This window comes from Gopherus flavomarginatus, chromosome 1 (assembly GCF_025201925.1).
Source record: "Gopherus flavomarginatus isolate rGopFla2 chromosome 1, rGopFla2.mat.asm, whole genome shotgun sequence".
Classification (NCBI taxonomy): Eukaryota; Metazoa; Chordata; order Testudines; family Testudinidae; genus Gopherus; species Gopherus flavomarginatus.
The window spans coordinates 808,755-827,231 of NC_066617.1; the positions used below are offsets into that span (position 1 = coordinate 808,755).

An 18,477-nucleotide genomic window follows, 5' to 3' on the forward strand; every position below is an offset into this window, starting at 1 on the left:
GTCCTGGCACAGGTGTCATCAGCTGGGTATTCGGTACCTCATGAACCCCAGGAGAAATCAACAGGGAGGAGGTGTGGCTGTGCAGAATGTATCCAGCCTACAGTGCAGAAAGCCTCCCTGTCTAAAATTGGGTCTGGCAGGGTGTCCAGTCAGTATGTGGATCTTGACGTGGGATTAAGATGGGCCTGGGCACTGCTCGCCCTGCTCCACTGCCAAGTCATTTCATCAGCAGTCTGAATTCCTCATTACAATGGCAATGGGAATGCAGAGTTTGAGTGATCCCTTCCGTGGGAAAGAAGATGCATCTTCTACTACTGCACATCCAGATTCCCTGGCCACCATGATGACCATAGGCACATCCAAGATATTTACTGGTCTGACCCAGACAGCTAGCCACACGTTGGACCTAGTTTTGAACTGGGATTGGAGGTGAGGCAACCAGACCTTAACCTGTGCCATGGACTGATCATATACTCCTCCACTTTGAGATTGGGGCTCATCTCTCCTACTGAGAAGAGGGACCTCAGTCCTTGGAGATCAGTGGAACCAGAAAGGTTCCAGACAGTTTAGGAGAATCTTGTTCCACTGACAGACCATTCCTTCTGTGTTTTGGTAGGACACCATAATACTCTTTTCCCTCTACCATTGATAAGGTGGCCCTAGGCACCCTCTTTACTGGCTTCATTCTCATAGGTCACCCTGGTTTATGGATGACCTTCAGTAAACGAAGTGAGTGGGAAATGGCTATAGCACTAGTGGCAAAAGTCTCATGTCAATCAGTCGCAGCATAAAGGTTTTTTTAAACTCTTACGTTGTGCCTGTATGTCATATCAGATACTCTGGTAACTCTGGACTTTCTCAGTTCGGTAACTGGTCTGAGACTCTCCTGGTGTGAGGAAATTACTTATTGTTTTGGGGACAGAACTGATCAGATTAGGGATAGCAGCAAAGAATCCTGTGGCACCTTACAGACTATCAGACGTTTTGGAGCATGAGCTTTTGTGGGTGAATACCCACTTCGTCAGATGCATGTAGTAGAAATTTCCAGGGGCAGGTATATATATGCAAGCAAGCTAGAGATAACGAGGTTAGTTCAATCAGGGTGGACGAGGCCCTGTTCTAGCAGTTGAGGTGTGAAAACCAAGGGAGGAGAAACTGGTTTTGTAGTTGGCAAGCCATTCACAGTCTTTGTTGAATCCTGAGCTGATGGTGTCAAATTTGCAGATGAACTGAAGCTCAGCAGTTTCTCTTTGAAGTCTGGTCCTGAAGTTTTTTTGCTGCAGTATGGCCACCTTAAGATCTGCTGTTGTGTGGCCAGGGAGGTTGAAGTGCTCTCCTACAGGTTTTTGTATATTGCCATTCCTAATATCTGATTTGTGTCCATTTATCCTTTTCCGTAGAGACTGTCCAGTTTGGCCGATGTACATAGCAGAGGTGCATTGCTGGCATATGATGACGTATATTACATTGGTGGATGTGCAGGTGAATGAACCGGTGATGATGTGGGCTGATCTGGTTAGGTCCTGTGATGGTGTCGCTGGTGTAGATATGTGGGCAGAGTTGGCATCGAGGTTTGTTGCATGGATTGCTTCCTGAGCTAGAGTTATTATGGTGCGGTGTGCAGTTACTGGTGAGAATATGTTTCAGGTTGGCAGGTTGCCTGTGGGTGAGGACTGGCCTGCCACCCAAGGCCTGTGAAAGTGTGGGATCATTGTCCAGGATGGGTTGTAGATCCCTGATGATGCATTGGAGGAGTTTTAGCTGGGGACTGTATGTGATGGCCAGTGGAGTCCTGTTAGTTTCTCTTTTGGGTTTGTCTTGCAGTAGGAGGCTTCTGGGTACATGTCTGGCTCTGTTGATCTGTTTCCTTATTTCCTCGTGCGGGAATTGTAGTTTTGAGAATGCTTGGTGGAGATTTTGTAGCTGTTGGTCTCTATCTGAGGGATTAGAGCAGATGCGATTGTATTAGAGATAGGCTGTCAGCTTCTGGGGTGGCAGAGCAGGGTCTTCAGGGAACAAGAGCCTTGTCTTCTCTGCTAGAGTCCCAGCTGTGATGCTCACTGAGGAACTGGAAATGTTGGGAGAACTTCATCCCACAGCCTGTCCTTTGGATCCGTGTCCCTGCTGGCTGGTGGGAAAGTGATGCGCCCCGGCTTGTGGCGCTTAGAGAGGGCAGGCTACACATTGCCCTGAAGGAAGCAATAGGGCAGCCTTTACTCAAGAAGTCATCGCCTGACACTGAAAACCTTGTTGTTTTTCCTGATGCAGACTAACAGGGCTACCGCTCTGAAAACTAAAAATCTAGTTAATTAATGACAGTATGCTGATAACATCTACCCTATGTCTCTGTCTCATATGACATGAACAATGTCCTTTCCTCAGCTGGAGAGAACAAGACTTGCAGCATGTGGCCAGAGAGCCTGCTGCTGTTGAGAGAGCACAAAGCCCATCAGGGAAGATTGTCGCAATGATGTCTTGCCTTCCTGCCTGCACAGTGTGTGTCATCCATTGCGCTCGCTGTCCCAGCTGCTCTGGGGAGAACATTGATGTGATCCCAGCACTAACCGCACAAGGGCCTGCTGGAGGAACTCCCTAGAGGGAGCAGCAGAGCCATTCCATCAGGACCAGCCTCCCCTGGTTGTTTTTCTGGGCTATGTAGGTTTAGAATCAGGTTTCCCCAAGATTCTGTTCCTTTTGTTGCCTATTGTAAATGGAGTTTTCAGTTTCCCCTGTTTAGGTGGCTAAAAGACCCCCGTCATGAGAAATGATATGTTGTGTTTATTTCTTATTAAACAGATAGTGTTACATTACCAATGATTTATAGCTTGTGGAGTGGTAGGTCCATTAACTCTATAGCTGGGAGACTGTTCTGTCCAGAGGTCTGTCCCTAGGGAACATAAGCCTTTATGGAAGTGATGGAAGAACATTGGCTTCAAACCACAATATTGCCTAAACTTTGCTGTGTTTTGACAGAAGCACAGCACCCCCAAAGAGGTAGAAAGGGATGGAACATGACCAGATTATAGGGAGCAGCCACCCCCCCTCCCCAAGGCACAGTTGTCAAGGTTCCTTCCCCACTCTGAACTCTAGGGTACAGATATGAGGACCTGCATGAGAACCCCTAAGCTTAATTACCAGCTTAGATCTGGTTTTGCTGCCACCACCCAAATCATTTAAGAGTTTTTTTGGAAACTCTGTCTACCTCCCCCTAGAATATCTCCCTCCCAAGTACTATAACCCTTCCCTGGATAGCCCTGAGAGACTTCACCAATTCCCTGGTGAACACCGATCCAAACCCTTGGCTCTTAAAACAAGGAGAAATTAACCATTCCCCCTCCTTTCCCCCCACCAATTCCTGGTGAGTCCAGATCCAACCCCCTTGGATCTTAAAACAAGGAAAAGTCAATCTGGTTCTTAAAAAATAAGGCTTTTAATTAAAGAAAAAAAGGTAAAAAATCATTTTTGTAAAATCAGGATGGAAAATAACTTTACAGGGTAATCAGATTCAAAGAGCCCAGAGGAACCCTCTCTAGTCTTAGGTTCACAGTTACAGCAAACAGAGATAAATCCTCTTATCAAAAAGGAATATTTACAAGTTGAGAAAACAAAGATAAACCTAACACACCTTGCCTGGCTGTTACTTACAAGTTTGAAATATTAGAGACTGGTTCAGAAAGATTTGGAAAGCATGGATTGATGTCCGGGCCCTCTTAGTCCTAAGAGCGAAGAACCCCCAAAACAAAGAGCATACAAACACAAGCCTTCCCCCCACCAAGATTTGGAAGTATCTTGTCCCCTTATTGGTTCTTTGGGTCAGGTGTCAGCCAGGTTACCTGAGCTTCTTAACTCTTTACAGGTAAAAGGATTTTGGTGTCTCGGGCCAGGAGGGATTTTATAGTATTGTACACAGGAGGGCTGTTACCCTTTCCTTCATAGTTATGACAACAGTGTATGATGAGAGCACTTCCTGCCGCTGTGCCCCTGAATGCTAAGTGGGTATTTGAAGACATGGAGCTTGACTGGGTTGTGGGTGGGCAGGAGGGCAGTTCCCCTGAAGCCGTGATGAGGTCAGGAGAGGTGGAATTGGAGAGACTTGGTCTAAGGCTGTAGAAGTAAATTCTGACATTCTTACCTTATTTCTCTCCCTTGCAATAGGAAGCTCTCTACTCCTGAATGAACCAAGGTCACCTCTTTCCTCATATCAGTGCTAATAATTTCCTTCTTTCTTCTCTGGTTTTCTTCTCGTAGGAGAGTTGTGCCCGGGTCCTCCTGTTCCGTGGTGCAAGCAAAGAGATTCGGAACTACAACAGCCAGACAGCGTTCCAGGTAAGAGAGTGTGAGGCCTTTGTTGATGATGGAAAAGTGCCTTGTTTTAGAGAGCACTGGGAAAGAGTATTAGTAGATAAAGCATAGGTGTGTGCCCAGCGAAGAAGGAGAGTCTAGTCACATGTGGGTGTAACCCTTCTGCCATGTGGAGCCAGCAGCCACAAGGGCCTGGTTTAATACCTCGGAGCTTCTCTTAACATTACAAAACTAAGCCAACTTTGAGCCACAATCCTGAAACCTGGAAAAACTAGACACCAACCCATGGCACCTCTATGAGGCAATACTTCCCCACTGGCAAGTGTTGACTCTATGTAGAACAAGAGAAGACTTGTACTAAGAGGAGAAGGAACACTACATTAACAAAAACAATGATTCAAAATGATACAAACAGCAAGTAAACACCTAGATTCAAACAGTAAGTAAGCTCCTGTGTGTATCTGCATCTGATCGTTGAGACACAAAAATAATCTGTGGATATAATGCGGATATCCATAGATTTGGAGGGCTCTAGATACAAAATTTGTATCCACATCTGATCTGCGATCTGTAAAAATGGTCTGCTGATGCAGATATCTGCAGCTATAAAGTGGATATCCATGGATTTGAAGGGCACTGTAAACACCCACCCTACCGTATCTCTGGCAGTGTCCTTTGCCTTAAGTTTCCCATCTTGAGGTGTGAAAGTCCAACAGACTAATGCCCTTTTAATGTGCCCCTCCCCCTTTCAGTCACTGTACCACACTCACAGTTTGTTGTCTGAGGTCAGCGAAGTCCCAGAGTCCGGGGCTGCATTCAGGGGGGGTTCACTTTCTGCCCCCGAGGGGGTGGGGCTGGAGCATTACCTCTGCGTCTGTTGCTGCTCATCACTTGCCGCTGCAGCTGCTTATCGCTGCTGCTGCCCTTTTAGTTGTCTTGCTGTTTCCTGAGGTTCCACCTGGCCCAGCCCTTTGTGATTTCAGCTCTTAGTGATTTCCCTGGCTGGTGGGGAACCTCACCCACACCAGATCTAAGGCTTAGCACCCTAGCCCAGCTTACTAGTGACTGCAGCTCTGGTCATCCTTGAGAAGACACGAGGACTCTCAGTAGACTCTAACTAGTTCTGTCTTTAAACACTGGAGAGGAAGGGTCACATGGCACATAGACCATTTCAGTGGAGTCTATACCACCAAGTAGGAACACCTGTCATCCACACCCCCTGCACACACACTTTTACTTGTATTTGGCAGCATCTTGCGCTCGCTCTCACCCACACACCCTTAGTGAGTGACATTACAGTTAGGGTTACCACCCTCAATTAGGACATACTGAGTACAGTTCTGCTGCACTTTAGTCATACAGTAAGGATAACAATAGTTCACTACCTCTGCGTCCAATACTGAAGTTAGTTTTAACCCAAAACAGTCAAAATTGATCACTTTGGCAAAGCAGAGATGTCTGTTGATCACCTACGCAAAGTAGGTGTGTCTAGGCAAATACAGTCTGCTCGTGGGGTCTTCTGTTCCAGCTAATTAATAGATGGCACAGGAGAGCTCATTCAAATCACTGGTTTACATGAGGATGGGGATTACTGGAACAAACTCTAGCCCCATCTTCCTTATTCTGGAATTGGTTCAGTCCCTGGAGCGACTGGGGGAGGCAGCGCACACGCACACACGGTAAATGCTGCATTCTTCTTCTTTTTATTGTTAAACTTGTAGCTCTCCTTTCACACACTTGCTTACACACATTCGCTCACATATCCTCATTCAGAAAAGACTGAAAACCATGGTCCTGATTATCAAAGATCTCCTGATATCTTTCCCAAGGGCAGGGGATATTAACTCCAACTTGGGTAGATACAGTCTGCCTCCCCAAATTCCCTCTGCAGTTGCTATTCGGAAACTTGCTTCCTCACTTCCTTTTCCAGAGTGCTGTGTACAGAGGCTATAGGTTGTCTGAAGACTGTTATGTTCTACTACAAGGTGGTTGCATTTCAATGGCACATAAAATGATTTTTATCAAGCATGAGAATCTGACTTTTAAACAAATTAAGCAAACAGTTAACACGCAATGTTTCCAGTCCAATAGGTAATGTGCATGTACAATTACCATGATTGCATATGCAGATTAGGCCATTGTAGGGAAGACATATGCTGATGGCTTTTCAGAGAGCAGTGAGTCTCAAACTCTTTAGCTCTGTCACCCATGAAATGGCTCCAGATCATGCAGCGACCCTTTTGCACAGGATTGTGTGATTTGGGTCATGAGAAGAAACAATGGTCGGGGGCCCTGTAGAGTGGATGATGGAAATGATGATGAGTATAGTGCTTGTGAGGGTTGGTGGCTGCTGTGTTGGGGGATGCTGTGTTGGGGATATTTTTCTCCCCATCTCATTCTCCCTAACCTAACCTAACCTACAAAGCATTCAGTTTGTAGGAAGTAGGGGGCAAAGCAAAGGTGGGGAAACAGCAGCAGCAGCAGCAGCAGCAGGAGGGGAAGGGAATGAGATGCTCCTGTCCTGACCTCTCTTCCCTCCTGCTGTGTTCTAGTGACCTGGCAATTTTGCAGAATTTTGTTCTCAATCAGTGAGGTAAAACCCACCTGAAAATTCCACCCACAGGGTGAGAAACTGCCCTAGGTAACCCACTGTTGTATGTAGTCTAGTTTTAGCTGTCTTGATCCCAGGATATTAGAGAGACAAGATGAGTGAGGTAATTGTGACATTCCCCAGGGTACAGTCTGGACTGCTGGACTACTGTGTCCCCTCAGTTCTCCAACTTGGGGTGCCTTTTACACTACTTTGCTGTGAGAGCAACCATCCCTGGTCTGCTATCACACAGCCTCCAGCATGTAAATCGCTCCCAGTTATACTGTATGAGTGCTATAGCCAACCAGCTACTCTTGAATTACACTGCAAGGCATCACCAGCAAACTCTCAGTCCCAGGCTTTTCCCAGAAATGTGCATCTTGTACTGGCCAGCACACCCTTGGATAACACAAGCTCATAGAAAGTCCATCATTTCATTAATAGAAAACGATGTGCACAAATTCAATGTATCCCAGATGGAGTTTCCCAAACACTTCAGTCCAAACACACTGGTTAGATAATACAATAAAACAAGTTTATTAACTACAGAAAGATAGATTTTAAGTGATTACAAGTAATGAGGGATAAAAGTTAGAATTGGTTACAAAGAAATAAAAAGTAAAATGCATCCAACGCAAACTTAGCAAGCTAAGTTATTACAAAGCAAAAGTTTCTCTCACCACATTCTGTAGCAATCTGACTGGCTGAAGGCCTTTCAGCCAAGACCCTTCCCTAGTCTAGTGATGCTTCCTTTCTCCTTCAAGTATTATCGATGCCATGAATAGTGATGAAGGGAGAGATATCTTGAGGCATCTATCCCCCTTTCTTATAGCTCTCCTTTTCTTCGAAAATCATCTCCCTCTGGGGTCCAGGAGACAGGAGGTCTGGGAGGATGGGAACCTCCATCTGTTTCTTTGCCAAAATGTAAATTCCTTGCTTGCACTCCTTTTCCTGCCAAAGAATGGCGGCATAACCAGGTGATAATAGTCCATTTGATTTTGTTGAAATTGGGCTGAGGCATCAGTTTGCCTTTTGTCTTTGAGGAACTGGTTTGTGCCTGCTTTTCTAAACTTGGAGCATGTCCCAGTAATGTTATTCAGTAGAATTTTACAACTTTTCTATGTTGCCACACATTTTACCAAGACAATAATAATCAGCAAATTATTCATTTTTTCAAATGATACCTCACAAGGTATACTTTGAACAAAATCTATTATAGTTTTGTAAAATGTGTGAACATAGGAATACAGACCATCACAGTAATGTCTTTTATTGGACCAACTTCTGTTGGTGAGAGAGACAAGTTTGTCTGGAAAGGTATTCTGAGCCTCACAGCTAAATGCAAGAGGGAACAGATTGTTTAGCATAAGTGATTAGCACATATTGTAAGGGACCATTCAAGGTAGAGTGGCCCATTAGCACCTCTCCAGTCTCTGAACTGTTTGGATTCTGACAGAGCAGAATAACTGAGTGAGAAGATGGAGATCCCCAGAGTTAGTCTGGATAGCTCTGAGAGACTTTTGGGAAATTGGCAGATTACTACGTCTGCCACCGTTTGGAATTATAGATTGAGACTCACATGTATATCATAGAATCATAGACTATTAGGGTTGGAAGGGACCTCAGGAGGTCATCTAGTCCAACCCCCTGCTCCAAGCAGGACCAATCCCCAGATTTTTACCCCCGTTCCCTTAATGGCCCCCTCAGGGATTGAACTCACAACCCTGGGTTTAGTAGGCCAATGCTCAAACCCCTGAGCTATCCCTCCCCCCATAATATGGTTTTACTTGCTGTAACCTCTCAATAATTTTCTTTCCTTTTTCTTGGCTAATAAGTCTTTAGTTAGTTCACTATAGAATTGAATACCTGTATTGTCTTTGGATGCAAATTGATGTGGGTGAGTGAGTGACTGGTCTCTTGGGACTGGAATATTTGTGGATTTTGATTAACATGACCAGCTATCACATAGTCCAGTTTGCCTAAGTGGCAAGATAGACTGGAGTGTCTAAGGGGAGAAACCACTGAGCTTGAATTAATATGCAAACTAGATACTATTAACTTGTGTTTGAATAGAGACTGGGAGTGGCTGGGTCATTACACATATTGAGACTATTTCCCCATGTTAAGTATCCTTACACCTTCTTATCAACTGTGTAAAATGGGTCATCTTGATTATAACTACAAACGTTTTTTTAATTGATTAGCCTCTTACAGTTTGTGTGGCTACTTCATTTTTTTCATGTTCTCTGTATGTATATATATCTTCTTACTATATGTTCGTCTGTTCCATGCTGTGCATCTGATGAAGTGGGGCTGTAGCCCATGAAAGCTTATGCTCGAATAAATTTGTTAGTCTCTAAGGTGCCACAAGTACTCTTGTTCTTTTTGTGGATACAGGTTAACACGGCTGCTACTCTGAAATCTAAGGGGACTGTCTGTCACTCCATTATAAGACTATTATAGTACTTTGGGAGTTCACATTAGATGCTGGTGTGTGTGTGTGTGTATAATCTAATTGTAGAACACATGACCAGTTTGAAGTATCTGCCCTGCTTTTGACAGTCTGCACTGAGGTGGGCACTCACAGTCCTGAACCACTCTAGACAGTCTGACCATTGAACAGGACAGAAGATAATAACTGTATGGCTTATTACAACAATCTGTGTAACCCACTAACCCCCTCTTTTTGTCCTATGATTGCAGAGGTGTTAACGGGCCACTCTACCTTGAATGGCCCCTTAGAATATGTGCTAACTACTTACACTAAACAGTCTGTTCAAGCTTGCATTTAGCTGTGACACTCAGGGTGACTTTCCCAGACCTGAAGAATTACTCTGTGTGGCTCCAGAGCTTCCCTCTCACCAGCAGATACTGCTCCAGTAAATACATTTGTTAGTCTCTAAGGTGCCACAAGTACTCCTCGTTCTTTTTGCTCCAATAAAAGCTATTACCCCATCTCTTTAGATAACCTCGGCAGTTTGTAGATATCCTACAGACATCTTGTTCCAAATGAAGTGATGAGTATCAGAGTCCTGTGCTCCTGTCATTGCCCATTCCTCATCAAGAAACTCTGTAATATTTGCTTAAGATGTCAGCATGTCTTTAACTCACTGACTGAGAAGGTTTGATTTTGCTGTGGCAAGTAATCCCCTAGAAATGGCACCAAGGGACATCACATATATTGTCTTGCAGTGGCTGTATCTCATGTGCTTAATGTTTACAAGCACAAACTAATTTATTTTTAAGTTCCAGCCCAGGAAACTCAGCCTGGGTTCTGCGAGTCTCCTGTTTCCTACTTAAACATCATCCCCAGTAATATCGAAAATGCTGACTTGGTGACACCTGTCCAACCCCATGGCCTTCAGTGCTGTGAGCATTGATGGTCACACCAATCATAACCATCTTGCTGTCTGAGACAGTGAGGTTAAAAAACACACAGTGAATAAACCATTTAATTAACCAGTTACCTCCGCTAGGTTTTTCTCCCTATCCTTTAGCTAAAGAACAGACTGGAGAATTATTATACCTTTATGAGTTAAATTAGAAAAAAATAGCTTTTAAAGCAAGTAAGAAATTATAGAAAGCAGAATGAAGATGCTAGCTGACATTGTGAACACTCAAAAATTGAACTGAACCTGAGAAGTTACAATTATCAAGAGTTAATAAATCAGTTCAATTAATTCAGTATAGTTCTGTACTAGCCTAGGCAGGTAATTTTGTTATGAACATGAAATCATGGATCTTTAAATATAGATCATTTTAATCAATTTTATATGCCTGTGGATTATTGCACATTAAACCCAAATATAATATGCAGGTAATTATTTTTATGCTATTCTAATTTTTCTGGATTATCACCAGCACTACAAGATCTTATGTCACTTTAACCAAAGATTCAAATAGTGGTAAAACCTTTCATTTACGGCCAGATCAAAGCTTCTTCCTCTTTTTATCTATGTCTATGAAGCTATCAGTTCTTTTGACCACAACATCTGTGATTTCTAGGCTGAGCTCTTTGAAACACTAAGGGTTTCTCACAATACTTTTTGCTGTAGATGAGCATAATTTCCTGTTATATAGTATCAGAGGGTAGCCGTGTTAGTCTGGATCTGTAAAAGCAGCAAAGAATCCTGTGGCACCTTATAGACTAACAGACGTTTTGGAGCATGAGCTTTCGTGGGTGAATACATCTGAGGAAGTGGGTATTCACCCACGAAAGCTCATGCTCCAAAACGTCTGTTTTGCTGCTGTTATATAGTGAGTTTCTCCAGCCTCAACATCTGAATTACTTTTTGATTTTAGCCTAGTTTCTAGAAAACTAAGATTAAACTTGTTAGTGAAACACATACACATCATACATCTTAGTTTTCAGAGGGTTTTAACTGAGGTATACAGTTTCTGAGAAGCATTTAGCCCAGGGGTCGGCAACCTTTCAGAAGTGGTGTGCTGAGTCTTCTTTATTCACTCTAATTTAAGGCTTTGCATGCCAGTAATACATTTTAATGTTTTTAGAAGGTCTCTTTCTGTAAGTCTATAATATATAACTAAACTATTGTTGTATGTAAAGTAAATAAGGTATTTAAAATGTTTAAGAAGCTTCATTTAAAATTAAATTAAAATGCAGAGCCCCGTGGACCAGTGGCCAGGACCCAGGCAATGTGAGTACCACTGAAAATCAGTTCATGTGCCGCCTTTGGCATGCGTGCCATAGGTTGCCTACCCTTGATTTAGCCTAACATAATTCAGTTGCCACTTGGTAAGCATTGATATACAATAAACAGTAAGACATATATTTATCCCATGCCAAGAGTCCTAGACCATTGTGTTGTCAGAGGTAAGTCAAACAATCACCACCTTCACTCTACAGCTAATTTACATGCAACAATTTCATAGGGATATGAGGGAGACTGCACAGATAGTTTTCAGAGTAGCAGCTGTGTTGGTCTGTATCTGCACAAAGAACAGGAGCACTTGTGGCACCTTAGAGACTAACAAATTTATTTGAGCATAAGCTTTCGTGAGCTACAGCCCACGTCATCGGATGCATGTAGTGGAAAATACAGCAGGAAGAGATATATATAGATATAGATATAGAGATATACACACACACACACACACACACACACACACAGTGATAGACCCAGGCCAATTGGGAACAGCAGAGTAGTAGAAGGGAGATATACTGGCCACTGGATAAGCAGTTTTGTATTCCCTGAGTGACCAGAGCAGGGGCTGCTCCAGGCTAATGAGAACACCTGACTCCAATTAACCTGCTAAGAGTCAGGTGAGGCTGTTAAGCACCTGACTCTAATCAAGGCCCCTCTGATGCTATAAAAGGGCTGACTCCAGTCAAGCCAAAGGGAACCAGGGAAACAGAAGAGAGGAAGTGCGTGTGAGGAACTGGGAGCAAGAGGCGTGCGAGAAGCTGAGAGTGAGTAGGCATTCTGCTGGAGGACTGAGAAGTACAAGCATTATCAGACATCAGGAGGAAGGTCCGGTGGTGAGGATAAAGGAGGTGTTGGGAGGAGGCCGTGGGGAAGTAGCCCAGGGAGTTGTAGCTGTCACACAACTGTACCAGGAGGCACTCTAGACTGCTGCAGTCCACAAGGCCCTGGGCTGGAACCCGGAGTAGAGGGTGGGCCCGGGTTCCCCCCAAACCTCCCAACTCCTGATCAAACACAGGAGGAATTGACCTGGACTGTGAGTTCTACCAGAGCGGAAGGTCTCTGGTCTGTTTCCCGACCCACAGGCTGAATCTGTGAGGCAAATAAGTCCGCCAATAAGCGCAGGACCCACCAAGGTAGAGGAGGAACTTTGTCACAATACACAGAGAACATTAAACAATGGGTATTACCGTACACACTCTAATGAGAATGATCAGTTAAGGTGAGCTATTACCAGCAGGAGAGAAAAAAACTTTTTGTAGTGGTAATCAAAATGGTCCATTTGCAGCAGTTGACAAGAAGTTGTGAGGAATGGGGGGAGGGGGAGGGGAAATAAACATGGGGAAATAGTTTTACTTTGTGTAATGACCCATCCACTCCCAGGCTTTATTTAAGCCTAATTTAATGGTGTCCATTTTGCAAATTAATTCCAATTCAGCAGTCTCTCGTTGAGGTCTGTTTTTGAAGTATTTTTGTTGTAATATTGCAACTTTTAGGTCTGTAATCGAGTGACCAGGGAGATTGAAGTGTTCTCCAACTGGTTTTTGAATGTTATTATTCTTGACGTCTGATTTGTGTCCATTTATTCTTTTACGTAGAGACGGTCCGGTTTGGCCAATGTACAGATAGTGGATTACTTGGCCCAACTGCCGCCGTTCTTCAAAGGTTGATTCACCAGCCATACAACTTAAAACAAACTCCTCCATACAACTTTCACATCCAAAGAGATCAACACAATATCCCAACTGAACATCCACCCCCACACAAATCAATACAAATCTCCTAGCCCAACACAACACAAATCAGCACAAGCACCCAAGCATATACAAAACCAGCAGATGCAATAACCTCAAATGCAGATAGCTTCTCACTGTAGCACGCATCCCTTGTTTAGCACCCGCAAAAAATTAAACAAATCTCCCAGCACAACACACACACTCCCCCACCCCTATTCATATGCACCATAAAACCACAAACTTGAGTGGCAAACCTGTGGGTTAACACTAGTGAATGTATAAATATCGTTTGGCTATTTTAAGTGTCATGATAGTGAGTTCTCCAGCTTAGATTCACAGTCACAATTACAAGCATGTCGATATGGAGAGTTCATTCAGATGATTCACTCATGGTAGTGTGATAGTTGTATTACTGTTCTCTTCCTGGATTTCAAAGCAGTCTTCTTAGATAGGACTTGAACAGACAAAAGGGTGTTTGTCAATGATCAGGCTTTAGTTGTTACCGAGCAAGAGGCACTCTCACTGTCCTCAGCTTTCATTAGATTTTGTGAGATCTTGGTCTGCTAGAGTGAAGAGCCCTGTATTTTCAAAAGCAGCAAAGAGTCCTGTGCCACCTTATAGACTAACAGACGTATTGGAGCATGAGCTTTCGTGGGTGAATACCCACTTCGTCAGATGCATGTAGTGGAAATTTCCAGGGGCAGGTATATATATGCAAGCAAGAAGCGGGCTATAGATAACAAAGTTAGTTCAATCAGGGAGGATGAGGCTCTCTTACAGCAGTGGAGGTGTGAACACCAAGGGAGGAGAAACTGCCTTTGTAGTTGGCAAGCCATTCACAGTCTTTGTTGAATCCTGAGCTGATGGTGTCAAATTTGCAGATGAACTGAAGCTCAGCAGGTTGAAGTGTTCTCCTAACCCCTCAGACAGAGACCAACACCTACAAAATCTCCACCAAGCATTCTCAAAACTACAATACCCACACGAGGAAATAAGCAAACAGATCAACAGAGCCAGACGTGTACCCAGAAGCCTCCTACTGCAAGACAAACCCAAAAAAGAAACCAACAGGACTCCACTGGCCATCACATACAGTCCCCAGCTCAAACCCCTCCAATGCATCATCAGGGATCTACAACCCATCCTGGACAATGATCCCACACTTTCACAGGCCTTGGGTGGCAGGCCAGTCCTTGCCCACAGACAACCTGCCAACCTGAAACATATTCTCACCAGTAACTGCACACCACACCATAGTAACTCTAGCTCAGGAACGAATCCATGCAACAAACCTCGATGCCAACTCTGCCCACATATCTACACCAGCGACATCATCACAGGACATAACCAGATCAGCCACACCATCACCGGTTCATTCACCTGCACATCCACCAATGTAATATACGTCATCATATGCCAGCAATGCACCTCTGCTATGTACATCGGCCAAACCGGACAGTCCCTATGGAAAAGGATAAATGGACACAAATCAGATATTAGGAATGGCAATATACAAAAACCTGTAGGAAAACACTTCAACCTCCCTGGCCACAGTATAGCAGACCTTAAGGTGGCCATCCTGCAGCAAAAAAACTTCAGGACCAGACTTCAAAGAGAAACTGCTGAGCTTCAGTTCATCTGCAAATTTGACACAATCAGCTCAGGATTCAACAAAGACTGTGAATGGCTAGCCAACTACAAAGGCAGTTTCTCCTCCCTTGGTTTTCACACCTCAGCTGCTAGAAGAGGGCCTCATCCTCCCTGATTGAATCAACCTCATTATCTCTAGCTTGCTTGCATATATATACCTGCCCCTGGAAATTTCCACTACATGCATCCGACGAAGTGGGTATTCACCCACGAAAGCTCATGCTCCAAAACGTCTATTAGTCTATAAGGTGCCACAGGATTCTTTGCTGCTTTTACAGATCCAGACTAACACGGCTGCCCCTCTGATACTCTATTTTCAAATTTCTGTTCCCCATGTAGGTACTAATAGACTGTGATCATGTCGCTTCTTGGTTAAACTAAAGAGACTGATTTTGAGTCTGTTACTCTAAGGCAGGTTTTCCAATCATTTATACATTCTTGTAGCTGTTCTCTGAACTCTGTCCAATTTATCACCAACATCCTTCTTGAATTGTGGGCACCAGGACTGGATGCAGTATTTCAGTAGTGGTTGCACCAGTACAAAATACAGAGCTAATAGAACCTCCCTCCTGCTACTCCGTATTCCCCTGTCTGGCAGTGTACATATCTGGCATCAACTTTGGAGATTGACCTGCAAAAATGAGCAAGCTGCTCACTTACCTGTGCTACTGGGAGGCTGCTCAGGCCCAATTGTGTCAATCTGGTAAGGTGCAAGTCCAATTTTGGAGTTCTGCCAGCCAAAATGGCTTATGCCCAACTTAAACAACATCCAGGTCCCCAATCTTCTCCAGCTGACAGAGCCCAGTGTCAAAGTCTGGCACAGTCAACATGGCACCAAGGTCCCTGAATTTGTCTGGGTCAACCTAATCTGGCACCAAAGTACTAGATCCCTCCAGGTTGACCTAACTCAGTGCCAGGACCTGGCACTATCAACTCTAGTCAACCAGCCGGGTTTGGTACCTACTATAAGTAGAACTAAAGTCCCGGGATCCATCCGAGTTGACAGAAGCTAGAGCCTAGGATCTAGCACCATGGACTGTGGTGAACCGCTTGATAAAACAGTCCAGTGCCCTTTATACATGATCTTAACGTTCCTACAGCTGTCAGGGGTGTCAGGTGCAGTGTCAAGGTTTTGGCAGAATTAAATATTGTCCCACTTATTTGAAATGCTGCGAAGGTTTCTGACCATTAGGGGAGTGAAGTTCTGGAATAGCCTTCCGAGGGAAGTAGTAGGGGCAAAAGACTTTCTGGCTTTAAGACAAAGCTTGATAAGTATATGGAGGGGATGTTATGATAGGATCGTTAATTTGGGCAATTGATCTTGAATTACCACCAGACAGGTCTGCTCAATGGTCTGCGGGGAGATGTTGGATGCGATGGGTACTGAGTTGCTGCGGAGAATTCCTTCTTGGGTGCTGGCTGGTGACTCTTGCCCACATGCTCAGGGTTTAGCTGATCGCCATATTTGGGGTCGGGAAGGAATTTTCCTCCAGGGCGGATTGGCAGGTGCCCTGGAGGTTTTTCGCCTTCCCCTGCAGCGTGGGGCACGGGTCGCTTGCTGGTGGTTTCCCTGCAGCTTGAGGTCTTCAAACCATTTTTGAGGATTTCAATAACTCGGTCCTGGGATAGGGGTTGTTATAAAATTGGATGGGTGGGGTTCTGTGGCCTGCCTTGTGCAGGAGGTCAGACTAGATGATCAGATTGGTCCCTTCTGACCTATGAGTCTATGAGTCTATCAATATTCTTGGATCAGGTTCCTGGATCTGTCTTGGATGACCACATCTGTTGCTGAGAATCTGGCAAAATTGACTCTGTTGACCCACTTTGCTGTATAGCTGTAAGACCTCTGGATTCCACCAATGCTGAAGATACAGCACTGGTGACTTTTTTAAACCACTAACTGAAGAGGTTCTGTATCCCTCTCAGAGGACAATAGGGATCCTCAGATCCATCTATAAAAACAACAAGGAGTCCTTGTGACACCTTAGAGACTAACACATTTATTTGGATGGGAGTTGCCTTACCAAGTGGATGGTCAGTGCTAACGAGGCCAATTCAATTAAGGTGGAAGTGACCTATTCTCAATAGTTGACATGAATTCACCCCTTCTTGTCAACTCAGGTGAACCATTTGTCAAAGTGGTTTAGTGCCTGGTATCAGCAATATCCAAGCCCCTAGTCCCTTTTCCAGGTCAGCAGGGTCCAGTGTAAGCCCTGTGGACTGTCTCTGAAGTTCCACTTACTAGAGAGGTGTTATAGCTTATCTGAGTGTGGTCAGAGTTCCTGATCCGTCCAGGTTGGCTGCGTCTGAAGGTGTGGCACCCTTGATTTTCTAACACCATCGATCCTATGCTGAGCAGACCAGTGCTGAGGATCCAGCACTGCAGATTCAGGCAAACCACATTCAGTGAGGCTCCATGTCTGGCATCCATGGCTCACAGGCCCCAAGTCTAGCTAAATTGACTTTAGGCTATATGTACACTACTACCTTTGTTGGCATAGTTTAGGTTGCTCAAGGGGGCAAATAGATCACCCCCCTAACCCCCCGAGTGACATAAGTTACGCTGACGTAAGTGCTGTTGTGGATAGTGCTACGTCGGCAGAAGAGCTTCTCCCGCTGGCATAACTACTGCTGCTCGTGGGGGCTAGAGTAGTTAAGCTGATGGGAGAGCTCTCTCTCAACAGCTTAGAGCAGCTACATTAGAGAACCTACAGTGGCGCAGCTACATTGGTGCTGTAAACTCTCTAATGTAGCCATGCCCCGAGTCTGGTGCTATGAACTTGACACCATTGCCTCTCTGGTTTATAGGTGGCATCATCATCTCCCTTACCCTTTGGGGTCTACTGAGTTGGCACCTCTAAATCTGGATCTCCTGTCCCAGAGTCTTTCCAGTGTCAGACACTTAGTCTCACGTAAACACTACTCAGAGTTGAGGTCTACAGATAATTTACTCCTAGGGCCTGCAGGGATAGTGAAATGAGGCTCTAGTCGATCTTTTTGTGGAAGTCCCTCCAGATTCAATAGAACCGTCACATTTGAAGACTGGGGTTCTAGTAGGATCCAGAAAGGTCTCTGTTGGCTCTGAAAGCTTTTAACTGGATTCCCTAGCCAAGGTGTCCTAGACATCCTCAACACTAAAATCTTGGAAACTATTCCCAGGCCCAGCCTGAGGTAGCTCCAGTAACTTCTGGATCTCATCCAGTGCCATCATGCTTACTGGTTCTTCAAATGACTGAGTTCTAATCTGCTGCTGATGGCTTGACTTTGAAACCATTCATGGCCATTCCTGCTTGGAGACACCCAGGTTCCAAACATCGGTTTCCATGCTTTGTTTCTGAAGACAGGCCATAAAGAACTTACCTGGAGTCTGCTCCAATATCGCCTGCTTATACTGAATCACTGAATCTGTAGGCTTTGCCTATTTCTGTGCAGTCCAACTGTGCTTCGCCATCCCCCTGAGCTTCTAGGAAGCAAGAATTAAAAAAAAAATAGAGACATTTAGGCAGCCACTTCTGGAACCACACTGGCACCAAAG

At 44.6% G+C, this 18,477-nt stretch overlaps 1 protein-coding gene and 1 long non-coding RNA gene across 2 annotated transcripts in view; one reads left to right on the forward strand and one right to left on the reverse strand.

Moving 5' to 3' along the window:
• SHANK3 (SH3 and multiple ankyrin repeat domains 3) overlaps positions 1 to 18,477 on the forward strand; it is a 673,138-nt gene that overhangs the window by 135,707 nt on the left and 518,954 nt on the right. The window contains exon 8 of the mRNA XM_050953559.1: positions 4,249 to 4,326. Within this exon, the coding sequence (XP_050809516.1) occupies positions 4,249 to 4,326 (78 nt within the window). The remainder of the gene's footprint in view (positions 1 to 4,248; positions 4,327 to 18,477) is intronic.
• Positions 1 to 18,477, reverse strand: part of LOC127051371 (uncharacterized) — a 235,455-nt gene that overhangs the window by 114,300 nt on the left and 102,678 nt on the right. The window lies entirely within an intron of this gene.